We start from the raw sequence: 27,850 nt of genomic DNA, 5'->3' as shown, positions 1-27,850 counted from the left end.
GAATCTCCCTGGCTACCAAGTTTCTCATTCATTCAAATAATCTCCTTCATTTTCTTTATCCAAGTTCAATTAGCATTGACCAAATCACATTTTTGACCAGCCCTACAATTTGATATACTTCCCTGAGCAATTTATTCGAAAGCTTAAGAAAACAGGAGCCAGGTCTTTATTCAAAAGGTTCCAAATATAGTTATTCTCTGTATAGTATAAACATGATTTTGCTAATAGCATAATGTTTTAGAAATGAAAGATAATAGTTGTGTCCTCACAGTACTTATGTATTTAGAAAATGATAATTCCTCCTACTCCCCACGAGAATATTATAGTACATAAGAAATAAAGTGCCCTAACCGGTTTAGCTCAGTGGATAGAGCGTCGGCCTGCAGACTCAAGGGTCCCGGGTTCGATTCCGGTCAAGGGCTTGTACCTTGGTTGCGGGCACATACCCAGTGGGGAGTGTGCAGGAGGCAGCTGATCGATGTTTCTCTCTCATCGATGTTTCTAACTCTCTATCCCTCTCCCTTCCTCGCTGTAAAAAATCAATAAAATATATTTTTTTAAAAAAAGAAATAAAGTAATAAAATGCTCATTCTCCAATATATTTTCATCTGCCCAAGAATCCCAGATACAAAAGCATCCCAGATATCTAACTCCACTCCTAGTCTTGATAAAATGTATGTGGGAATCATTAATCAACAAATGAGGCAGAGAGGTAAGGAGAGACCGAGTCCTAAAGGACCTATAAGCCATATTAAGAAGCTTACTATGTAGACTTAATCTGAAAGCCTACCGGAGAGTCAGTGAAGGGTTTTAAGTAAGGAAGTTTGAACATTTATCTTTCATTACTGAAAATATTATAGCTTCTGAGCTAGGAAGGGACTAGTCCTTCTCATTAGCATTTTTCATGTTACAATATCGAAATTGTCAAGACATAAAACTGTAAATTGTCTAATATCTAAATTGTTTAATGTCTGCCTGCCCATCTATTGAAAGCATGTTCCTTCTCACAGCAATGGCTTATCTTTCATTTAAGGCTAATCAAGTGTGTCTGGGACTGTTCTCTGGAGGTAAATAATGGAAGTCATTGCCTGAATGAGAAAAAATAAGGAGTTTCAGAGTCAACTGTCCCCCACATTACAAAGCTTTTGTCTCTGATCTCCTGATACACAAACAGTAAATGAAATTGGTCACAATCCACTAACATTTGAGGATACCAGGAAGGACTCTGATCATAGAGAAATTTATAGCTAACATTTATCTGCCTCTTCAGGTCAGAAATTCATTCATTGGTTTATCATTCAATAATTATTTGAATATTTGCCATGTGCCTAGAGATATAATGGTCCTGGCAATGGAAAGGTAAGCAAAAGCAGACCTGGCTCCTGCTTTCTTAAGCTTGTAGCCAAATTTGCACCTTGCCAAAAAAAGACAGAGTGAAGGAAAAAAACACACCCTAATGTTAAATTTATAAATAATTGATATAAAAATTATTCAAGTTCTTAGCTGATTAAAAATTCTATCAATGATACACTTAGCTTTGGACATAGGCAAAAATCACCTCACAAAAAATAATTAACAGTAACTTGTCACCAAGAAAAGACTGACACATAGAGATACACAAGGTAAAAGGATTAAGGGTAGATTTAAAAAAAACTCAGGTTAATTCTTATGGATGCTAACTTCTTGGTCAGGCTTCTCCTTAGATTATTGCCCAGCCCCTTCTGAAGCACCAGGCTTGAAAACATAAAGTTTACTAACTCCTTTATTGTACTTCCTCCACAGGATTGCACAAATAAATACATTAACATCTGTAGAGTTTCATACAAGCCACTCTCTTCCTGAGGGAAGAGAATCAACATCATTTCCATTTTGTGCATTGATTTGAGGACCAGAGCCTTGCCCAAAGCCACAGAAGAGTGTATAGCTGCCTCAAATATGAACTCAGGCCCCAACTTTGCTGACCAAACTGCAATGAGTCAACCTTCTTACACTGTCTGTACATACTAGTAATCACCCCATCTCCTGCCTTGAAGGGTAGCTATGGTTCAGCTGAGAGAGGAAGCCACTCAATCTCCTTTCATAGCTCACTTGCAGATAAATTATTTTAACTTGCGTATTTGTGACAACTTTGACCAGCCCACAAGACATGTTGAGCATGGCATTATATAGTTAGTAGGGAAATATTAATGTAGAATATTTCATTTTTTATCAAAACTCCAGCCTGCCTTTAGATGGGTTTCCTTTAAATCCACACTGGTATCTGTTAAGTCTTATACCTATAGGCATAGGGTAATCTGCCCAGAGACTCACACAGACCTGATGCACAGAGCAACCACACATAATGTTCTAGGGAAGTCCTATCTCATAGCACACCCAGCTCATTGCAAGGTGAAGCATGCACCTACTGAAACTGGGGCTAATTGAGTGCTGACTGGAAGGGACCATGTGTATAATCTATTGGATCAAAACGGCTATGCTGGGCACAGCACTTAATAACTCACTCTGGCCCTAGCTGGTGTGGCTCAGTTGGTTGAGCGTCATCCCATGCACTGTGAGGTCGCGGTTCAGTTAGATTCCCAATCAGGGCACATGCTCGTTTCCGGTTCGACCCCCAGTAGGGGTCCTGCAGGAGGCAGCCAATCAATGTTTCTCTCTCAACAATGTTTCTATTTCTCTCTCTCCCTTCCTCTCCCTCTAAAATCAATAAAAGCGTATTTTTAAAAATACCTCACTCTGAATTCCTCAAGCCCTTTCCAAGGATGAAGAAATTCTACATGGAATTTGGGAGTGGGTCAAGAGAAGATGCCTCATCTCAACAAGCCAAGAATACACATTTGTATGCCACTGAAATCCTAAAAATAACAGACTAACAAGATCTGAGTGTCCTCAAAACTAAAATAAAAATTGGAGAAAATGAGACCATATTCCAAACAGCACCAGAGAAACACATTTCCAAGGAGTCAAAATAGCAAGAATGGAGGCAAGCCAATGGATAGACTCAGCTACTTCCTCCTCTGGGTCCTTCCTTCTCTTGCCACAGAAAGAAAAATACTTCAATATGCATTTTGAAGATAACAGAGGCAAAAGCAATCCAAGGACTTCATTACCCAGCTAATTCTTTCAGTAACCCAGTTAGCTTTGTATATAGAAGCAGCCACTATCTGTAAATAAAATTGCAACTTAGGCCTGATAGCCAGCCATCTCTTCTGTTATCCTCATCAGTCAGGAAAAAAAAAAAAACTAACATAAATTGAGTGCTTACTCTGGCCTAGGTCCTATGCTAAGAACTTTACAAATATTGCCTCTTTTAATACTCAAAACATCTATACGAGTTAGACAATACATTGCAGTCTTGCCACACAGTAGCAAACAACAAATGTTAGCCATCTGGGTTACTATTGCTGTCATTATATGAGGCATGACCCTAATGGGGCGAAACCCAAAGTTTATATGACCTTGCCCAAGGTTACAGGCAGGTAAGGGACAGAGCCCAGATTCAGACTCAGTTCTTTCTGACTCAAAAGCCTGCCAAGCATTTAAGTGCTTTGGTGTACACCAGTAGACCAAGAAATAGAAAATTACATTAAAGGAAACCAGTACACCATTAAGCAGCAATAGAGACTGGAAACAAGTTTCTGTGAAGTATTTTAAAGTGATGGCATTGTAAGTAATAAGAAACTACAAAATGCCTTCCTTTTGAAAGCCCAGCACCAAGGGAAGAGGCATTTCATTTCTAAGGTTTATGCTCCCCTAATTGGCCCTTTCTTAATCATTATCTGTAGACCACTTCATGTCAAGTTGCTTGACCACCAGAATAGAGATTCATTGCTTCATTATGAAAATATGAATGCTTCCCCAACTGCAGCCACAAGCCCAGGATGCATAATGTCTCTGACATGAGGGCAACATTCCTTCTTTGTTATTATGGCTCATCATAATTACTTGGAATAAAATAATAAATTTTAATTCAGTGATGCCTATGGCCGTTGGGCATCTTAACATAAAAGAACGAAAAATATAATTAACTAAATCAAGGCAATGTGCCTATTTCCAACCCAGCTCATTAGTATTAATTGATTGGGTTAATTCTCTTTTGTGTTTAACAGTACCCCCTAAAAAACAACTTTTAAAAAAAGGAGCGAGGAGAAATGGAGGGAAGAAGTAGAAATGGTAAGTAAATAAAAGTTCTTCATATTTTGCTAATTAGGATAAAATAATATATATAGTCAAAGCTTTTATTATGGTCACAAAATAATCTGCCATTTTTTCAACAAAGTTCAAAAATCAGTGTATGTAGCATCATAAATAATGGAGAAAACCTTGTCTCTGGTACCATTCCCAATTGCCTCAAAGAAACTTGTAATCCTTTCTACTATATAAGTTGTTCTTGTAAGAAAAAGTGTCAATTTTATTTTACAGATGAAAATATAAGTACAGCACAGAGAGTCCACATAAGGAATCAAGCCTGCAACTGAGGTATGTGCCGTTGACCGGAATCGAACCTGGGACACTTCAGTCCACAGGCCGATGCTCTACCCACTGAGAAAAACTGGGTAGGAATACTTCCCCATTCTTAACAAGTCACCTCATAGTCAGAGATGACAGCTGAAAATGTAGCTATGACAATTACATTCCATGAAGCATGGAAGAGGAAGAAGGACAAATAGAACATGCCTCCTATCATGTCAGTTCTATTCTAGGAAACTTCCCAAATGTCCTGTACCACACTTCCCCTTGCATCTCATTGGCCAATTCTCAACCACAAAGGAGGCCAGGAATAGATAGCATTTGAGCAAGTTCATTGCTTTCCCAAATAAAAACTGGGGTTCTGTCTACCAAGGAAGACAAAGAATTAGAAACATGGGAATCAATTAAAAGGTCATTTGAAATGATCCTGGCTCAAAATTATGTTGATAAGACTAAGTTGGTACCAATTGAAGTATTGATGTATGCAACACATATTAAAGATTCAGGGATATGAGAAGAAGAAGGAAGCCTAGGACACCTCCAAGGGTTCTGGCCTGAATCATTAGACAAGTACAATCTCACCAATAGGTGAGATGGGAAAGTGTATGTTAATATTTACATGATCAAAACTGGTCTCAGGCACAAATGATATGCTCTTCACCATCTCTCCATCCAACTCTAATCTTACATCCTTGACACTCACATTACTCTGGAATATATCCTGTGTTACTGCCTGCATCACATATTTTAGAACTAGAAATTTTACCCTTTTATATTTTCTCCTTAATTATTTTTTCTTTAGTGATAATACACTCCTGATATTAACTATTATTCTTCATTGTTTTCTGTATCTCATACATAGGCCACTTAACAAGCATTCACAAGTCATCTGTTGAATTAAATTTGATCTGTGTCCTTTCTCTGTTCTCATTCTTTCTAGAAGCCATGACCCATATCTCTATAATAAAAAACTCAGAGTTTTATTCTAGGCAACCCTGCCAACAATTCTTGTATCATATCTGTACAGAAACAGGTGTCTACTACTTACCCTCACATTCCTATCAATGGTCCTACTTGCTAAAAGCAAGAGGATTCTTCAGATAACAGACCTTCCCTCTGCATAGGATGAGGTTCTGCCCTCCCAAACCAGACTCATTTATTCGAAATAATATGAGAGTTAAATATGGCCTGAACCAGGAATATTAAGGAAAATCATTCCTGGAAGTTGAGAGGTTGGGGCAAGTATTTGGGTTGCTTAGATCCTGAAATCTCTGAGAGGGGGAAGCCAAATGTATATTCTGCATGTCCCTGTGTTACTTTTACCCTCTATTCTCCCTCCAAAGCATCTTCTCCATCTTCAGTTCTTGGCCCTATCAACACCATTCCTTGACTGAACATTTACATGGAACTAATGGGACATCCAGAGACTCATACTGAGTCTGAGGACTTTTGGTGGGAAAACTTCTCCCAAATGGTATAAAGCAAAAACACTTGAGTGCCTGAAGGGCATCCCATTCTCCAGCAGATATGACTCTTTTGAAGAGAGTCCTGGTTAAAGGTCTCCAACCAGTATCTTCTATCTGAACTGAGGCTTTAAGTCTGTAATTTCCCTTCATTATTGATAGTCTGCAGACCATAGATGGCTGTCAATAAGTCAATATTCCCCATGGCCACTGGTTATGCACACACACACACACACACACACACACACACACACACACCACGAAGGCAAGAGTCTAAATTGACACACCATTTTTCCTAAAAGGTACTAATTAAGTGATTTGCCTGCAAACTTCTCTTTGCTAATACAGAAAAGTAAAACAGCTTCCAGAGTATATATATATAAAAGCCTAAGCGACCAGTCGACCAGTCATTATGACATGCACGGACCACCAGGGGGCAGACGCTCAACGCAGGAGCTGACCCCTGGTGGTCAGTGCGCTCCCACAGCCAACCTCCCATGGCCAGCCAACCTCCTGTGGTCCCTCCCCCTGGCTGGCTGTGGTTCCCCCTGCACTTCCTTTCCCGCAGCTGGCAAGACCCCATAGTCCCAGATCACCGGCCAGGCTGAGGGACCCCACCCGTGCGCAAATTCATGCACTGGACCTCTAGTAGAATGATAAAATGCCATCTGTAAGAGACAAATATCAAAATGGTATCAGTTAATCTCTTCAAAATATTATATTTTTTCTCATGTAGCCTTGCTCTTACTTTAATAAGAAGAAATCCTTCTGGAACTGTTAAATATATTTCTAGTAAAAAATAGTGTTTTAGTGAAGAGTTTTATAGATATCTATTACTAATCACATTTCCCAAGCAAATTTTTATTTACCAACGAACAAAGTCACTTTGATAACCATTTGTTATTATCAGCCATTGAAATGGGCAATATTTTTTATTCTCATTTAACAGATAAGTAAACAAAGAGGTGAAATGAATGAGTCACTTGGTGATGTGGTGAAGGAATTGAAATTTGAAATCTTAGTCTCTTCCAACTTCTAAGACCCTAGAACTAAGTGGCTGGTTTTGCAATAAGGACACCTATTTATATGACTTTCCATGGAACCAGGAAGTCAAAACCACAACATGGTAAAAGCAGGAAAACGTTGCTTTTTTGGCAGGGAATTTCAAAGGCAGCAGCATTAACTGATGTCAGAGCATTTTGCTACATTGTGGGGGCTGCCCTGGACAAGCATGACTACAAAGTGCTTGAGTAAGAACGCATATTCTTTGAGAAAACTGGTAACTTCCTTGTATTTAAAAAATTTTTTAAATCAAGCTCTGTGCTTACAAGAATCCAAGAAAGAGCTTTCATTTTGAACCCTATGACCACTTCTTCCTTTCATAGCAAAATCTCAATTTGGTCCAAGAATAAATTGTCAACAAGTACTAGAGCTTATCCAAAAAAACTACCCTCCCTCCTTTCCCATAAAAGTAATAGAAATGTATATACTGATTTCATCACCGATCTCCACATTCTACAGACCTTTAATGTGCAGTAAGTTGAGGATGCTTGTGTTGGTGTCTAGCAGGAGCAATTGGCCATTCTCCACCGTGACGTTGTCGCCATCTTGTGGCGCCTGTTCAGGATACCAGCTGTAAGCCCTTGACCACCTCCGGCAGAAATGAAAGGAAACATTACCCTGGAAAACAGAGTTTTGTTGTTTTGTTTTGTTTTAAAGCTGGATAGAATGAGTAAGCAATCAAAATATAAACTCCTTACACTAAACTTAATTTAAATATAATTTTTAAAGTCTCAATAAAATTAGCCACCCTCTCTTCTGCATACAACTAAATCAAAAAGGAAAAAATATGGAAGGGACAAAGTTATACTTAAAGTCCCTTTGTGCCCGGTCACTGGAATTCTCCATTGGCAAGCCTGTAATGTTTTCCTCACCTTTTTTTCTAGCATAAACCCCCTTCTACCTAACAGATGGGGTAGATTCTATTTTTTATTTTTTACAGACATGTATTGAGTCTTGGACAAAAAAGTCGCAAATAGCCTGAAATACAGAGAATTAAAATGTTCTGCATGATGGGTGGCATTTTGCTTTATGTAATTGGTATCATTTTTCACTGGCTGTACTGCAAGTGCCTCTTTTTTATAGGAACATTCTTCTTTCTAAGTGCTCAGATCCATCCTCCCACACTCTACCTGTTTTGGTATTACTGAGTTGTTGCCTTTCCCTCTGTGCTTGGTGCATCGGTGCTGAAAAAGCCCAAACACAGGTGAAATGCCAACCGACCTCAGATGGTAGCCCAGAACCTTTGAGTGAGGGGCAGGGAGCAAGACACGGAAGAGCCCAAAGGAGGAGGCACCCCCTCCCCATCCGGCCTTCAGGCTCCCTCTCAAAACTTTGGGCTTTCCTATTTATGGTCACACTGAAATCATGTGTTTTTTCAAAAGAAGAGTGTTAAACTCACAGAAAGCAATATTTGGCTCATACAAGAGGCCAAGAATATGTCTAAATGTCTTGTGCAGTTATGGAACCATAATGATGATAAATATAATGAAATCAGAATGGAGAAGGTGATTCCCTCAAGGTAATACACACAACATGTGTATGCCTCTCTCCACACAGTCCTTCTTCCCACACAGATTCCAACCAAATGTGAAGCCTGAGTTCCTATAAAGTAACTGCCTAGAAGGTCCTCTCATGAGGTGTTAAAGGCAGATGGGAGAAGATCATTAAGAAGGGGAGGCGCCGAAACCGGTTTGGCTCAGTGGATAGAGCGTCGGCCTGCGGACTGTAAGGTCCCGGGTTCGATTCTGGTCAAGGGCATGTACCTTGGTTGCGGGCACATCCTCAGTGGGAAGTGTGCAGGAGGCAGCTGATCGATGTTTCTCTCTCATGGATGTTTCTAGCTCTCTATCCCTCTCCCTTCCTCTCTGTGAAATATCAATAAAATATATATTTTAAAAAAAAAGAAGGGGAGGCATGTTTATAATACCAATAACTACACCTACACAGCAAATAGTGCCCTGGAGTGTTTCTGAGAGAGAAAAATGGAAAAATGTGTTGCTAGGAGAACCAGTAGATTTTCTAGGAGTGGGTACTAATACCCAGCTCAAAAGTCACAAGTTGTATGCTCAACCCAATCCCCAGTAAGGCTTTGAAATAAGAAAAGCAGGATCTTTTCATTTTCTATACCTGCAAAGGAGAAAACAAGTCAGTGAGTCATCCCAATGTAAGAGATAAAAGCATGAGATATAGTGATGAGCAGCCCAGCACCACAGAAAGAAGAATGTGTGGAACATGAGCATTGTAATGAGCCGTGTGAACCAAGTCCCCATGATGCATCCACAGACTCAAAAAGCAGGAGAATTTTAGCCCTCTGCTGATTTTACAGACACTAGGTATAGGGAGGTGAGATTATTAAAAGTACTCCTTAAAATGTTATATATTTGTACATATCTTACAAATCCTTTAATTCACTCCCATAGAATCCATAAAAGAAAAGGAAGCAAGCAGTAGGAAATTAGAGTGGAACAAAGTGGTGAAAAGGTACAAAAGAATGAGCCAAATCAGGATGGTAAAGTCAACTGCAGAGAAGGGTGAACCAGATCATGTGCAATGTCAGCCCTGAGTTCACCATAAAAGGACATTTGAAAAGCTTGCATTTCTATACAGTCCGAGATAGAAAGGATCCTAAAGAAATCCTATCCCTTCAAAGATAATGTTGACAGTGTCTCAGGCCAGAGCTGTTTAAGGGGCAGGTTTCCTCCCTGCTGAAGTGAGGTAATCAAGAGCTGAGGAGGTGGGGCCCAGGGATCTGTCATTAATGACATCCTCAGAGGACACTTTTGCTTCACAGTCTGAGAACAAATCAAGACAAGGGCCACAGGGGAGAGGAACAGATTTTAAAAAGGAACCAGGAAGTTTCTTTCAAACCCTAAACTCAGGGTCTTAAGGAAAACCAGCTGAGATGTTGTGTGGATGATCTATAAGAAGTTTGAAGAATTCAGCAGCATAACTCTTTCTGAGACATAAACCTGGTGGTCAGATCCATAGCTCAATGACAGTACTTACAAAGAAACCCAGGGCTCATGATGGAAATCCCAATGGAAAGATCTGAAATAACTAGTCATTAATTAGGTATTAGGGGGTCAAAGGAAGACCATTCCATGGTATCTTCCATTCATTAGTTTGAGAACATTTTATGACTTAGAATTAGCACTGATGCCTGTCATAGCTCTAAGTGAATTTTAAAGACTTTCTCTCTTACTCTGAAACATGTGTGTATCATAAGCTGCCTTCCTTGTGTTACACCATCTTGGCTTGTCCTGTCAACCTTCAAACATTGCTATATTCAGCCCCAACCTAGCAGAGAGAAAGGTCCAATATTGTTATGTCCTCTTCACAATTGAGAAAGCAAAGGATCAAAGAGCTTAATTTCTATGTCAAGGGCCACTGGGGTAGAAACAGACTAGATCATGCAGAGCAAGCTTTTCACTCATGGTGGCCTCCTCTGGAATACTCTTCCACAAAGTATCTGCATGGCTCACTATCTTACTTTACTCAGGTCTCTGCTCAAATAATACACCTTTCCCTGTCTTCTTATTAAAGTAATACCTCTAATCACTCCTTCTCCCCTAATACTTTCATCCAGGTATTGTATCATAGAATTCCTTATGTATTTATCATATATTGAGCTTACTCAAATAAATAGCAGGGACTATGTTTTGGTCGTTATATTCCTAATAACCTAAAAAGTGTCAGGCACATAAGTGCACAATAAAAATCAATTACATAATTTCTTAAATTAATAATCTACCTGTTAACTCCATGTACACATTTATAGATATTACATATGACATATGCCTAAGCACCATCCAGATACAATAAATAGATAAATAGGTGATAAGGCCTATAATACTTAAAAGTGCTATATCCCCTAGATCTCCTGACTTGATGGATTTAGCCCACATTCCTTTCTGTTTTCAAACTCTATTTAAATTTAAACCAAATGATGAGTGTATCTACATTAAGCCCAAGATTCAGATTCAGTTTCCCTATGAAATTTTCTGCCGATTTTTTTCACCTTAACTTTCTCTATTCAGTGTGATAGATTCCAAAAGAATACAAATATCAGGCATTAAGTTTCAAAAGACCCAAGTTTTCCTGTGCCCAAACTTCTCCGTAGAATAATAAAGGTATCTTGAAATGTATAAGTTTTTATTGATGATTCATGCTTTAGTACATGATTGATTAAATACAAAAAGTCCTAGAAAATACATGCATCCTCAACTATTTAACAGCTACCTGGGGAAGTAGAAGAGCAATGTATCTCCATGACTGCATGTTGTTAGTGAATTCATGAATACATGTATGTGCCATAAGAATTTTTTAAATATATTTTTATTGATTTGAGAGAGAGAGGAAGGGAGAGAAAGAGAAAAAAAAAAAAAAAAAACATCGATGTGAAATAGGAACATGGATCAACTGCCTCCTGCACACCCCCTATTGGGGATTGAGCACACAACCTGACCATGTGCCCTGACCAAGAACCAAACCAACAACATTCAACCAACTAAGCCACACCGGCTTGGGCTGTGCATAAGAATTTTAGCTCTGCCACATTTTCAGAGTTGACACACTGATAGTATAATTGCTTACACAGGGCAATGCCCCATGAAAACAATGGGGATGGCTCACTTTCCAACATCTTTATCCTCCAATCACTATCATTTTGATCCCAGCAAAGAAGAGTGACAGTATTGATAAAAGATGTCTTGTCAAGCTCTAACTGGTTTGGCTCAGTGGATAGAGCATCAGCCTGCGGACTGAAGGGTCCCAGGTTCGATTCCGGTCAAAGGCATGTACCTTGGTTACAAGCACATCCCCAGTAGGTGTGCAGGAGGCAGCTGATCAATATTTCTCTCTCTCTCTCTCCCTTCCTCTCTGTAAAAAAATCAATGAAATATATTTTTTTAAAAAAAAAGATGTCTTGTCAATATATTTAAAAGCCTCTGAGCAGATATCAATATGATGTTTTAGGTGAAAGCCATGCTCTGTGTCATCAGCTCAGCTTATAGATCAACGTAGGTTTCACTTTCACCGAAAATGCCTTAAGCTCTTTCCATGCTAGCTCTCAAGGTGCTCAGCCTTTAGCTTTAGTTCCCTTCTTTGAGATAAATGAATCACTCACTACCATTCTGCAGGTGAAGAAAACCATTTCCCCATGGGTATAAGGAGTTGGGTGTGGAAATAGAGATTTAAGAATTATCAAGAACATGCCCTCACCTTTACCTCAGTATATGCAGCCCCAAATAAACCAGAAAAGAAAACACAAGCAAACAGTTCCCTGCCTCAGCTAGGAAGCTTATGCAATTTGTTTTCTTCTTACAGCATGTCAGCACTTCTCTGAACTTTAGGGAATGTGCAGCGTCTGCAAATCTCACATGTCACTTTAAATGTATTAGCAACACCACCAGAGTTATCTTGAAAGAAGTCATTGATCAGCAAGTTGCAACAACCAGGCAAAGCAAAGACCTTTTTGTGAGCGCATGTGTTAAGCTGGGTAGTGGAGGAGGGAGATTGCGGCAATCTCTCTAGTCACAGGGTCTCTCTAGTCACAGGGTCTCCTGGATGACAAAGACAAGGAAGAAGTGTTTTGACACCTCACCAGAATGTCTTCTTCAGCATGAAAGCCTTGGAAATAGGAAAAGACAGGTCCCTGTAACTAACGTTCTCTACACTCCTTACCCTGCTCTGTTTCCTCCAAAGCACTTATCATCACTGAAACATGGTATACAGTTATTTATTTATAGTTAGTCAACCCCCAGTAGAATGTGAGTTTCATGAGAACTTCTTGGTTTTCTCTGGTATCCACAGTACATACAACAATGCCTGATGTACAGTAGGTACCCCAAAAGCATGTTTGAGTGAATGAATAGTCAACTCTTACTTGGGCTCATAATTACTATGCCTTAATTTGAAATATAATTTTAATAACTAAAATAATTTGATATGAAGCCGAAGTTTGTTTTTTAACCTTTTCAGTGCTCTTCTACATAGAAATGTTTTAATTTTTATAAAAGCAAACATATTTATCTTTTCTTTTGTGACATCCTCTATTATTTTATGTTTATGATACCCATTTTTCATTCATATATAAACATCATTTCTTGATTTATAGATTTTATGTTTGCATGTTAATCCTCACCTAATTGAGAATTTATGTTGGTGGGAAGTTTTCCATTTTTGTTTTTAGCTTTTGCTTTTTTCCCCAAAATAGTTAACTGTTGTAACACCATTTATTAAATAACATTTGCTCTCCCAACTAATACTCTTGGTTATTTAAATAATTGTATTATAATGTTGGATGATGTTTAAATTATCAATTAAAATCCCAAACCTGTTATATCCGAACCAATATAAAGACACCTCCACCTCTCTCTCTCTCTCTCTCTCTCTCTCTCTCTCTCTCTCTCTCTCTTTCTCTCTCTCTCTCTCTCAGATACATGTGACCTCAGCTTTGTTCTTAAGGTGCTCATATTATTGAGAAAAAGACAAATATCCAGATAATTCAACAACTAAAGGCAAGACCATAGAGCTATGGGAGTTCAGAGGTTGTGGCTAACCCTGGTAGAGACTGCCTTACAGGTGAAATCCAGTGTATTGATCACCTGGTCTTTTTTAATCTGGACACTACAGATATATTAACACAGGCTAAGATTATTTCAGTTGATTAAAAAACAAAAAAAATATGCTCATTGTAGAAAAGTCAAACATCTACAAATCCAAGATTACAAATAGAGCCCCTGACCTATAATCTAATAACTCCTTAGGGAACAAAAAGGAAATTCAATTACTTTGGCATAATTTGTTCCTACTGAGCTCATGCTGACTCTAAGTGATCACTTTCTTTTTTCGGTGCTTATAAACCCTTCACGATTATGAGATAATAAGAGAAAGTCCTTCCATATTGCCCAGCAGTTTGACTACTCAAAGAAATGTCAACATTTGCAAGATACTTGTGCCCAATTCAAATTTACTCTTTGTCCGCAATTCACTAGCTTAGCCGTCAATTCTATACACATCTTACACTCTGTGGTTTCTCAAAGAATACTGATATTAGCTCAGAGTTTGGTACATGGAAGCGCTCCAGCTTCAGGAGACTATTACAGTCTACAAACAGTACAAATTTAGAGAGCCTTTCTTTATCTTCTCTTCTATTTGGGTCTTCAAATCTCTTTGAACAATGTCTCTTCTGAATTATAAGCCTGAATATTATTTCACCTGTTGGAGAAAATAATAATGATAATGGCAGCTAGACATTTTACTTATAGCTCACTAGTACTCACAACTGAAAAACGTACCTACTGCCTTCTCCATTTTCAATTTTAAAATGCTTTTAATTTTTAAAATTAATAATAATGGCTAACATTTTTTTAGTACATCAAGCAGGTATTATCTCACTCAATAATCACAAACTCTTTTCTTGCCTAGTATTAAGGAGGAAATGGGTCTCTGAATTCAATGAATATTTATTGAGGAACTATTACCTACTAGGCATTGGTCTAGGCACAAAACAAAACAAATCCCTGACCGCACGGAGCTTATATTTTAGAGAGGTAACAGTTCAATACCTAAAACAAACAATGTGCTCTGGAGGAAAAAAATAGAGTGAAGTGGATCACAAGTGCAAGGCTGAAAGGAGCTATTCATACTGAATGATCAGGGACTACACCTCTGGCAAAGGAATGGAGCAGAGACTGGAATGCAAGTCAAAGGCTGTCTGGGGAAGAGCCTGGGGAAGGAGCCCACTTGCTGTGCTGTGGGGTCAGCAAGGAGACAGACAGGGCGGCTGGCAGGAAGGGAAGTAATACTGCACAGCGCTATAGTCTCCCTGCTGATGCAATGGGACATTCACTTTATCCCACTGCATAAAGGCCTTATGTTCTGCACAGGTCATAGAGAAAAGAATCACATAAAATGTTCAGTAGTATATATCAGGGTCAGCAAACTGCAGCGTAAACCTGACTGACCCAATGTTTTGATTAAGGTTTTAATGGCTTCAATCATTCATTTACATATTGTTTATAACTGCTTTCAATTTGTGACAGAGACTATATTGCCTACAAAACCTAGAATATTTACTATCTGGATCTTTATAGAAAAAGTCTGCTGGCTCCTGGTATTTTTCAATTCATACTATCAGTAAGAAATGAAACTTTCTATAATGAAAAATTGGTAATTATAAGGCAGCTACCTAAGAGCTTGAGGACTGGCAAGCAAAAACAACTTAGGAAAGGACATACATTGAAATACTAGAAACTGGTTCAATTCTTCTCATTTTCCAGTAAGCAATAAAGCAGGTCTTCAAAGGCTACATAAAGATGATTGCAAATGGGTATGTGTGTGTGCATGCCACACACAGGTGCATGCACACGTACACACACAGAGCTAAATCAGGAGATTGACAGATACACGCTAGCCTTTTCCACAGAGCTGACATACTGCCATTTAACCAGCGAGCACAGAGCATGTGTTTCTGTTCCCAGTCACTAGTAAGAGACAAGGTTAACATTTTAAGTGATGGACTACAGCATGTTATTTCCCCATGCAATGGACCCGTGACTGCACCGCCTTCGAAAACACTTAATTTTAGTGATTGAATACACGGGAGCGCACTCTCCCTGCTATGAACCTTTGACAGCTCCTCAGTTGCATACACCAGGGGAACCTTTTTTCCCCTCCTTCTCAAATATGTGGTTGCACAGAGAAAAGGAGGAAGCCCAGAGAGTGAAAACCAGTTTATAAGCATCCATGTATTTTACAGTAGAAGTATTCACTGCCATCTGCTCTAATTGCTTTTAATGTTGGGGCCACCATCTTCATACAATAGAAATAATGATCTCCTCAAGGGCAAAAAAATTATTTTACAAAAGCAAACAAAACTTGATTACATTTAGCTCCCAGGCTAAAGAAGCATCAAGGTACTTTGTAGTGAACGATCAATTAGAAAAGTGGGCAGGTTTCTGATTAACACAAACAAACTGGGTTCCCTTTAGTGGTTCCCTTACTGCTTTCCTGCCTCTTTGGAGGAATCATTCCCACAGCTCACAGAGGCAAGGAGCTGCCTAAACACTTTTCTGGGTCTGAGGTGACTCCACACCAATTTCTTACCTTTGGATCCAAACCAGACAAAGCCAACTTTTCTCCCAGTGTTTGTATTGGCATCAGACATGCTCCAACTTTGAGAAATACTAAATATAGGGATGGATATTCCACCAAGAGTTTAGATCCCCTCACTTGTGATCTCCCCAGAGGCCACCACAAACCTGAACCTCTAAAACTAAAAGCCTAATTAAAGCCTCTAGGAACAGAAGTGATTCAGAGTGTGTCCATTCCTTGGTTCCCCAGGAAAGCCCAGGACTAAGAGAAATATGTAGACTCCGGGAAGACATGGACAGATCATGGCAAGGCCAGCAGAACCTGACCTTTACAAAAGCTGTGTCTAGAGACCTTCTCAAATCCCCAAATGTAAGCATAATTCTGATATAATCCCCAGGATTCCTGGCCTTGAAGTACCTGTCATACACAATGCCCTTCCCTTAATTTAGGAGCAGAGCCAAAGAACACCATGAGGAATCACTCCCATGATTAGGTTACATTGGAGTGTGGCAATGGTGAAGGAATTTTGCAGGTGTAATTAAGTTCAGAAATTAATTGACTTTGGGTTAACCAAAAGGAAGATGGACTTCACCTATTCAGATGAGCCCTTAAAAGAAGAGATACTCCACTGGCCTTCAAAGGAGCAAACTGCCAGATTATGTGAACCACCATAAAGCTAAAGATCCAAGAGTAGCCTAAGAGCTGAAAATGGTCCCAGCCAACAAGAAAATGAGGATCTCAGTTCTAGAGCTGAAAGGAACTGATGTCTGCCAACAACCTAAGTGAGCTTTAAGGAAGACCTTGAACTCCAGGTGAAAATGTATCTATCAAGGTGTCAGTCATATGAGACCCTGACCAAAGAACCCAGCTACTTTATGCCCTGACATGTGACCTACAGAAACTGTGAGGTAATGAACAGGAGTTGTTTTAAGTCACTAATATTGTGGTTACTTGTTATTCAGCAATAGAAAATAAATATGACACCATAATGGCCTTCTTTGGGAAGTAATTTTCATAGTGAACATGTTTGCTTTTTCTTCCTTCATTGAAGTTACTGCTGAAAAGGGGAGTTACTGCTGGGCAGAAGGCCCAGGGGCTTCTCTCACTACATGAGTAAATCTCCACCCACAGGACATGCAACATAGAATTTTTAAATTTATGATGCCAAGAAGTCTAAACCAGATATAGACCTTTAATTTGCTCAGAAAGTGCTAAGACTATGTCTTCACAACCTCTCTCTATTTAGGCTGAAGACATACAAAGCCTTCCTGATCCTGACCACAGCCACCACATGTGTCCTCTGGGAGACAGAAACTTTTAAAAGCCCACATTCTGACTCCACTTCTGAGAATGGTTATTTAAATATAATTGGTTTTGCTTGCATTGCTTCTGGAAGAGAAAAGAAGATCTAACTTTTTTATTCCCTCACGGAAACAAAAGGGCAAAGCTTCAATGCTTTGCAAAGGAAAACCAAGCTCAGAAACCAGAGAAACCCATCCTGTACCCTGTACCTGGTATCTTGACTGGCCTTGACTAAATAACCCTTCCCTCACTTTTTAAGCTTCAGAGTAAAGATTGATGTACTTTTTAGGAAGACAAAGGAAATGTTAATTTATATTTTTAGAACTCCCGATATCTAAGTAGCATCATGTTTTACCAGGAAGCATTCATACATGTATTGTCTGGTATTTAATGATACAAAATGTTATTTGTTGTAAGGCTAACATCACAAACCGTCAGTCCTACATGAGGAATGAGGAAACCCAGAAAGATTAAATGATGTGTTTCAGAACTAAGAAGAAATCTCAGAAATCTTTGGGGAACTTGCCTGTCCACTGCAGTGCAGATGCCTTTCTTGTAAATACAGGCTGTGTTGATTAAAATCATCACCATCATCTTCATGAACATTCCCTGGGTGCTCACCAGGGGCCAGGCATTGTGGTACCTAGCCCTGGACCATGAATGCATAATTGAATTTCTAAGCTCTTAGAGCCCAGTTTCAAATGCATTGTCCCCTTTACTCCAAATGCAGCTGCCACACATTGTCCTTTTTCTGCCAAAACCTGTTTATAGGTTCCAGATGCAATGAATCATCTACTGACTTGAGTGACATTAGAGGTAAACACCAAGGTTAAAATGTAGAGATAATTGAATAACACCAACTACCAGTAACAGCAGTCCAGGCAAGGGAGGAAATAGACCCAGAGATTTCAGATAGGGCAGTCTGATGGAAACCCTCCATTCTCAGGATCAAAACCACATGCCATTTTGACATGATGGAAAATATATGTTTTATTTTTCCAAATTTTCATATGCCAATTATTAGCATGGGTAGAAGTGACAAGCAGGTGGTTATGTAATTTAAATATCCCCATGATTTTAAAAAACCCAAAAATAAACTGCCATTTATTTAGTATATCAAAGCAATATGCTTTAAGCTGTTTTTAAAAATGTATATATCTAATTTATTGCTTTCACTGCGATAAATAAGAATTATGGAAAATATACATTTTCCTTTCTAGTAAACTCTTCTTCACAGAAAACCCCATAAAGCAAAAATTTTCCAAAGCCCTTCCAAAAATTCATAAAACACAATATAATTTCCAGATATCAAAACATACTTTAATCATCTACTTTGCCGTCACCTGGAATTCATTTTATAAAATGCATAAAATGTATAAACATATGTATATAACATATACACATAGTTTATACAAACACTTGAAAAACTGTCCTTATTATATGTCTTTAAAGGCAGAAAACTCAGAACCCATGGTGAATACTAAACAATCCACAAACATAGTTATCACCCAAGTTTGGAAATTTAAAAGCCAGAGAGACTTCTATGTAACAAGCCTTAAAGCAGCATTAATCAACTATGGAAGAACACAGGATGAATTAATTCAATGATCAATATTGGAGATTTATCAGAGAACAAAACACCTCTCAAAACACAAGCAAAATGCCTTTTTGCAGAATTCTCCAAACGTTAGGGGATCTTTCCTTTTCTGGAAATCAGTTTCTTAACTTGCTGAAAATTAATTATTCATGTAGCTCTGTTTTGCATTAAAAATAAAAACTTTCCCATTTTTCCCAGTGGGAAGAAGTATAATTCCCAACAAGGCCCTCTATTAATTAGGGGTTAATGAAGCTTAGATATGTGTTCCAATAGCTCATTTCAAAAGTGTGAATTTAAGTCACTGCTACAAGATTATTCAGCATGCATTCTAGTAGGTATGAACCACATCAGTAGATCCCATGAAAAAGCTATCAAGCTTATGACACAGCTTTCTACCATCCCCATTTCTTACTACTTGGCATCTTTCTGACATCCCCTTCTCCAGATGAAGTGTCCCTTGCCTGGGAATTTTTCCATTTTGTTTTAGAAAATTGAGAGAGAACAAAAAAAAAAACACTTTGTCTATCAATCACATGAAGCAGACACATCTTTTTTTTTTCTCCCTCCTTTTTCCCACTATACTCAACTAATTGGGAAGTGTAGTTTTTAATCTGCAAGTCTTTAAGTTTCTCATGTGGGTAGACCAAAGCAAACCTAAACTTGATTTACTTTAAAACATTTTTAAATCCTTTGAATATATTGAGAACATTTACAGACAATGTAATGGGCTCACACAGTTGACACCTTGTCCAGTTCTGTAAGCAGTACCACGGTGATAAGAAGGTACTCAAAGCAGGTTTAGAGAATAGGAGACGAAAGCAGAAAATAAATGAACTTAATTACATTCTGCAGACTTAGCAAGAGATTTGGATTTTAAAGATAGAACTTAGACAAACATAATTTATACCAAAGTTATTTCTTTGTTTTTACATAGAGAAAATCTTTATGACATTGGACTTGGCAATGATTTCTTGGATATGACACTAAAACAAAGCAACAAAAGAAAAAATAGATAAATTTGACTTCAAATTAAAAACTTTTATGTATCAAAAGACACTATCAATAGAGTGAAAAGGTAACATATAGAATGAAGGAAAACATTTACAAATCATATATCTGGTAAGAGATTAATATCCAGAACATTCAAAGAATTCCTACAATTCAACAACAAAAAACCATATTAAAAAATGAGCAAAGATCTTGAATACATAGACATTTCTCCAAGGGCAGGGACTACATGTCAATCATCTGTGTGTTACAAGTTACTAGCACAGTGCCTGGCACGTGGTGGGCACTTACAAGTTCATTAGACAAAATTAATGAATTAGACCAACCATGTGCAACAGGCAGTCAACACACAGTGGATTACAGCTGCACCATAAAGCTCTCTCTTGTCTGAAATTTTAACAATTTCTTTATTAAAATTTAGTGTTTCTGAAAAAATGCAGAATATATTTATCAAGGCATAACTCAAATTGCTGGCACTGTCTGCCAGCAGAGTGACTCCACACCTGCCTCAATAAATGGATAGCATTTATTTGTAATTCTCAGCTCCTATTTGTTACAGATGATTAATGTGTTAGAGTCCATAAAATTGATTTTCCTCCTAAGTAAAATATTCCACCTACAATCTTGTTAGTGTATCAATTAATGAAGTTTACTATATTCAACCAGTAAACATTCATTGAGTCAGGTACTGTACTAGGCCCAGAAGATAAAATGATAAGTAACATAATTCCTTATTCTCAGGAAGCTCACTGTCTAGAAGAGACCAGCATACAAGCCAATGCTTACAATGCCACACATGCTTGTTTCTTTTCTTAGAAGGGCAAAATCTGGTTGTTTGCAAGAGAAGGTTGAGAAGATAAAAGCTAATCCCAGACTATGTTTCCACCTAAAGAAACATATAATCGCTTGGCTTTTAAAAAGAAATCATGCCAACTTTTAACACTCTGAACAATGCAGTCTACTCAACATAATCCCACGTCATTAAAACCTTTATCTGTGACCCAAAACTGACTGTAATGAGGTTCCTTTTAATTTCAAGATGGTGGGCAGTTCAAAATTAATTACCTTTGTTTAGCAGAGCAACACTGGCCTAAAACAGTCAGCTTCTTTAAAAATTAAACAAACCATTGGGTGTGGGGCATAAAATTTCCTTATTTCAATGAAAAGTGGAAGAAAGCCACAAGGCTCATAAACCTCTGCTTGGGACCTATGCTTGCCCCCATGAGGAATGACCATAAATCCTCAGAAGCCCCTGCTACAAAGCCATCCCCTGACACCCACTCACACTAAATACTCTTCCCACTACAGTGACTGAAGTCACACAAAAATTTCAGTGCAATCCAAGCTCAAATTCCCCAAGAAAACTGTGGCCACAGAGCCCAGTAAGAGAGACTCTGAGATATCCACAGCCGGCCACCTCAGAGGCATTTGCCCTGATTCTTTCAGCCTCTTGCACACATGCTGGAATCCTGGGCATTGGTTACTTGGTGCCTAGCGAGCCTTTGCAAGATTCAGGAGGGGAGGGGAGTAAAGTGTGCTGCTAGCAAAACCCCAAGTCAAAAGGGAGGACAAGTTTATGTTGAATTTGCAATTGGTAGTTCAATTATTAATTAGTTTGTCATAGAATTTCACACAGAGGCCAACCCACAGTCACAACTGCACAAATAAATTCAGACCAGGTTAAAAAAAAATCTGTGTTTTCATTGAATTTTCCAGGTAACCACAATGGTGAGAACTGATCAGACTACCAATAATTGGAGTGATTGCTTGTATTAATATTTTAATTTGAAACATCCCTATTGTGGAAACAGAATTTCCTTTTACATTTGTATTCAGACAAGGCTGGAAACAGCATCTGAACCCATAATCATATCACAGTGTGTTTCTCTCGCTCAAAAGCTGAACCTTCTGCCTTCACACTTTCACAGGCTCCTCCAGGCCCCCTTCAAACAGACACAACGCTCCTCCTAAAACTCAAAGAAACATCGCAACACCTTTGTAATAGGCCTATTTCCCAAGGGGGGGATAAAAGGACAAGGCAAATTAAGGGAAATGCGGAGTATAAACTTGAAACCTACTGTCAATAAAACCGAAAACAAACTTGAAGCGGAGGTGAAGAAAGCAGGGGGAGGAAAAGCAATGTTAAATGGTCATCTTTCTTCTCATTTTATTTGAGGAAGTTAAGTTTGCACAGCTCCTTACAAGCTGTCTTTGGCTAAAATCACTATTAATGAGCTTTGACTTGAGAAGTTTAACTGAGCACTAGCTAACAGCTTCCAGCACTGCACCACCCAGGAAGGCAACTGGAAATATTTTGCTAGGGCCTTACAGTGTGTTTATTGAAAAGACACAGCTTTCAAGAGAAAGTGTTTATAGCAACCACTTTACCTGCTATCCCTGCCCTGTGGTGTCTGTTTGGTTTCAAGGTTTGGGGGGTCCTCTTTAACTCCTTCTCGTCACTGCTCTAATTGTTTTCAAGTCTGGCAGGAAAGTATTCATAACGTTCTTCGCTCTACAGAGAACTGAATTATGAGGACAGATTTGAAAACTCTGAGTTACGACAAAGAGGCAGGCCAGAAAGGAAAAGAAATAAGCCTATTCAGGTCATTAGAAAGGCAAGATAAAAATACCTATTGGGGGAGGTGGACAATGCCATTAAAATGTCTTTTTCCAAATGAGAACACAATAGATCAATGAGGCTAAGAAGATGGTATGGATTCTTCTTTGTTAAAATTCTGGTTCCTTGAATGAAAGTGAATCCATCATTAACCAAGTAGGTTCCCCAAGAGAAAGGCCTAGAAGCAAGTTATTGACTTTACTTCCCACCAAAGAAGGCTTTAGGAACGCTGACTTGTTTAAGAAGGAAATGCAGTGAAAGACAGGGAATGACCTTGAATGAAAGGATGCTCCCACACACCCTGTTCGTGCACAGCTTGCATGCTGTCTCCACCTCCATGATTAGTAAACCAAATGGGAGCACCATTCTGAATCTCATGCCATAGTTCTATGAACAATGGTGCTCAGTGATGCTGTGCAGAATCTGGACCTTAAACATGCCTGGATGCCAGTATCAGAATGAAGTTCAGAACCACCTCCTTTCCCTGAAGCCAATATTGTGCCAGAGAATTTAGGGGTACCCTTTGCCTGAGGCACTCCTGGGCCAAGGAGAAGTAAAAGCAGAAAGTATAGCCTAATGGGGAGTGCCTCTGAGGAATGCAGATGAAGACTCATTTATGAAGGAAAGGAAGTTCTGAATCTGTGCACTAGAAACCACCTATAATTCCAAGGTTTTATTTACCAAACCAAGGTTGGGCCACCCCTAAAACACAAAGGAGGAAATGCTCAAGGATGACAGAAAATCATGAGGATAATTCACAGGTTACAACTAGAAAAGGGAGGAGCAAGAGGTGGGCTCTTTATCCAAAGATATTTTTGTCATTACTATATATTTTTTCCATAGAAAATCCAAATATTTATGGATTATAATTTCATTTAGAATACCAAATATATTCCCTTATTCTCACCTTATCTAACTACTAAATTATTTCTAAAAGTTATACAATAGACAGTATTTTTTAAAATAATTTATAGTAGCTATTAATTAATTGAAGTGTACTTTTTAATATATATTTTTATTGATTTCAGAGAGGAAGGGAGAAGGAGAGAGAAACATCAATGATAAGAGAGTATCATGAATCAGCTGCTTCCTGCACATCCCCTACTGGGGATCGAGCCCACAACCCAGGCATGTGCCCTTGACTGGAATCGAACCCTTCAGTCCGCAGGCCAACGCTCTATCCATTGAGCCAAACTGGCTAGGGCTGAAGTGTACTTTTGATAGCTATGACTTAACAAATGGCACAGGTCACATTAAGAATTTATTTTTTATCTTAGCATGTTTCCAGCCATAAAAGTAAGAGAGTGAAGTAAAAACTTAATGATAAACAGGCATAATTCTGTTTGGGAAATCTTTGTAGTTATAATTATCTTGAGACTTAAGTTTAAAAAAATAAAACAGAAATGTGAGGAACATTCAAAGATAATATCTAAAATAAACATGGCTTGGTATTTTAAGGAAAATTTTTCAGTTGTCCAGAAAATTAACACCTACATTATTTCTCATTCCCCAAGGGAAATAGAAGAGTGAGGAGTTGGCCCAAGAATGAAGTTTGGAAATGCCATTTATTCAACAAATGGTGGTGCAACACCTACTGAACCCCAGGCACAATGCTAGGTTCTCATATTACTTCCCAGGGACACACAATGTAGCAGGAAACAAGTAAAATAGCAAGAACTAGGAATAGCAGCAGGTACACGGGGCACAGGGGCACTGTGATGTAGCACCAGCCAGTATCACTCACAAACGCAGGTGCCGGGCACAGTCTTAGATTCCAATTGTTTTCTCAAACAGATTCCCCCTATTCTGGTAGCAGATTAAGTTGATCTGAATTTGGAAAATATCAAAATAAAACCAAAACAATTAAAATACTCAGGGCTGAAGGTATGAGGTAGGAGGAATAGAAATAACAATGGTAAACACTGATTGAGCATTTATTAGACACCAGGCACTACGCTAAGACCTTCACTTCCATAACCCTATATAAACCTTGCAACCAGGTGAGGGATCTATCTTATTGGTTCTATTTACAGATGAGAAAACTGAGGCTTGCAGAGGCAGAGTAACATGCCCAAAGACAAAATGCTGGAAAGTGGTGGAGCCAGGACTTCAGAGCTCTGTTTTCAGATATTAGGAGCCTATGCACCAAAGAACAACCTAGACCAACATAAAAACATGTCTCAAAAGTGGTAACATTTTCAGAAATCTGAAATTCTAAGACAAATGGAGCCCCATAAACAGGAAGATCTCACATTAGACTCAATTGCCAAGAAAAAGTTGTAGAGTTCTTTTTCTTCCGACTTTTTTTTAATGTGAACTTTTTGCAATTGTTCTATTTTCCCAGTTGAAGAAAATAGATTTTACTCTCAGTAACATCTCAACATCACCACTTACTCACTAAGTAACCTTGATACTCACTTAATTTCTTTGAAGTTCAGTTCCTCATTTATAAAGTGGAGATTTTTTTAAGAGCTATTATAATGAGTTAACTCAGTGGTCGGCAAACCGTGGCGGCTCGCGAGCCACATGCGGCTCTTTGGCCCCTTGAGTGTTCTAACACCACTTTCAAAATAGACTCACCCAGGTCGAAAACCTACTTCTGCACATGGGCCATGAAGTTTCAATAGCACTGTACACTCAAGCGGCCAAAGAGCCGTATGTGGCTCGCGAGGCGCGGTTTGCCAACCACTGAGTTAACTAATATGTGTGAGGACTAACTCAGTGCCTGACAAATATTAGGTGCTCAGTAAGTATCACTGCCCACTTCTTGCTTTCCTCATAGTTTTCCTTAAACAAAAACAAGGAAAAAATACATTTCTTAGATTCAGTTGTTGCAACACCATTTATGGCAAAAATAAATAAATAAAAATAATTAAAATTATTAACTTTCTTGGTTAATGAAATGTTCTATATCTTGATATTTGAGTGTGGGTTTCACAGTCTTACATATGTCAAGGAACTATATATATACTCCATATCTATGTATTTTTGTTATATGTAATTGATGCCTCAATAAATGAGACAAATTCTTGACAAAATAAACTTTCATTTTAAATTGAGTATTGCAAACATTAATTTTATGAGCAAACCAAATCAGATAGCATATATTTTATGTTGCCCTACTAGAAATTATTAAAAGCCCCAAAAATACACACTACTGTATGTATTTTTCATTTAGCTCTAAATTTCATTTCTCCACCCTGCTCCCACTGTAAACAATTCTATGGAAATTTCCAAGAACCACTGTTTCATTCCTCTATTCTGCAAGTACCACACTGCATTTGGCCACATTACAGCCAACCTCCACCACCACCCGCCAGTGGAATCCACATGGATAAAAGAAGTGTGAGAATTGAATGATGCTTTAGTACTTTCAGAGACTTTTCACATCTGTAGATTCATTTAAGTCTCAAAACATTGCAGAAAGATACTGTGAAACACTGCTGCCATCACATGCATGAGGGAATTTATGGTTCTGAGAAATCAAGCCATGGACTCAGGGCCACTTGGTAAGATGGTGTTGGCAGGGACTAGAACTCAAGTCTTCCAGCTTCAAGGCTCAAGCTCTTTCCATACTCTGATGCCTGTGACAGAGGAGGGGATGGCAAAGCAAGTCCTCCAACCTGTGCCAAATGAAGATGGCCCTGCAACAGCACTGGCCAGTGAGAAGGTCCAGGAGTCACATTGTGAAGTCCTCTGGCCTTAGAAAAGTGTGGACTCTGCCCAAAATATCCTTCTCTGCTCTTTCCAGAGATGCTTTTGGAGTCCAATATTTTTTAGATACAACATGATTCTTCTCAAAGAAAGCATTAATGCCATGGATCCACTTCAGCTCTCAGGCCCCTTGCCCCCTGGAACCAACATTTTACCTTCTACAGATACTCTATGCTGAGGTGGGGAGACACATCTAGATTTTTCCAGGTCAATTAAAAAAAATCATACTAATTAAAGCCATACTCTTTTATACAAAAAAGAAAAAATGAACTCCATCAGTTTTCCCTTTTGTTTTCTCCTGCAAAACTTGTTTCAAGGCTAAAAAGAGCTAATTTAACTTTCTATTAACATGACATAGAATTGTTGGGCAGCAATGCTGAATAAAAGCAATTTTATCTGTCTTTCCAAAAGTGTGCATAGGTACTTGTGAAAATAACTATGCATGTGGGTACATTTCTGTGTGTGTGTGTGTGTGTGTGAGAGAGAGAGAGAGAGAGAGAGAGAGAGAGAGAGAGAGAGAGAGAGAGAGTGCATGCGTGTGTACACACACATGCACATGGGGAGGAAAACAGGGCAGTTATTACAGAATCTAATTCACATACCCACCACAAATAAAGACATTTTTCCATTATCTAGAGGAATTTTGTATCTTTTACTCTGGAATTATTATTATTTTACAGACAGACGGGGGTGCTAATTAAGGCCTATAATTTTACCTCTTCTACAGATCTTTTTTTTTTATCTTAACAATCCCAATCAGACCATTAAAAAAGTTCAAGGGAATAACTAAGAACCTATAGCTACATCTGCTAAATTCCCCAAAAGAGAGAGAGAGAGAGAGAGAGAGAGAGAGAGAGAGAGAGAGAGAGAAGAGAGAAGAGAGAAGAGAGAAGGAAAGAGAGGAAGGAGGACAGACAAAAGGGAAACGGCAATTTTACTTATCCCATCCATGCATCTAGCAGCTGCTGTTATTGTTATTTATTTATTTCCTCCTCTTTTCAGCTAGATCCTTTTTTTTCTCATTTACTCCGACAGAGATTGTCCTCCTGGAGTGACCTTTTATTCTTTCCTTTTCCTTCACCCCTCCAGGCTATTGCCCTTGTGCCAGTAACTAGATAACACACTCTATCAAAGATTTTTTTTAAAAAAATCATTGGGAAGGCACTAGGGCTGATAGTGGCATCAATCGTAGCCTGACACTGGCTGGGGTCAACCATTTATCTCTTCACATAGCCTGTGGTTACTCGCGGCCATCTTGACTTGCTCAGTCTTAACAACGTTGCACAGATGTTGCCTCTCCCAGCACTGATAATACCTGCTCCCGAGTCCTGTCCTTTCTCTGTTTGGCATATTTCTCTGTTTTATTCCAGTGGACATCTTTTCATACAAAATCAGGCTAGGAATGAGTGAAGCCCCTCTCTTCTCACAGAGCCCTTCCAATTCCCAGGGCCAGGGAGGCAGCTATGGCTGTGAAAAGAATCTTGGTTTTCAAAATAGAACTGAAACACTTTTATTCCTTAGTAA

At 38.7% G+C, this 27,850-nt stretch overlaps 1 protein-coding gene across 1 annotated transcript in view; it reads right to left on the bottom strand.

Moving 5' to 3' along the window:
- PKHD1 (PKHD1 ciliary IPT domain containing fibrocystin/polyductin) overlaps positions 1–27,850 on the bottom strand; it is a gene marked incomplete at both ends in the record, with an annotated part of 416,219 nt that overhangs the window by 286,349 nt on the left and 102,020 nt on the right. Inside the window, one exon of the mRNA XM_080665111.1 lies at positions 7,454–7,610. Within this exon, the coding sequence (XP_080521237.1) occupies positions 7,454–7,610 (157 nt within the window). The remainder of the gene's footprint in view (positions 1–7,453; positions 7,611–27,850) is intronic.

Source organism: Plecotus auritus (genome assembly GCF_963455305.1).
Source record: "Plecotus auritus genome assembly, chromosome: 4".
Lineage (NCBI taxonomy): Eukaryota > Metazoa > Chordata > Mammalia > Chiroptera > Vespertilionidae > Plecotus > Plecotus auritus.
The sequence above is the reverse complement of the archived record's forward strand: the minus strand, read 5'-3'. Positions and strand labels throughout refer to the sequence as shown.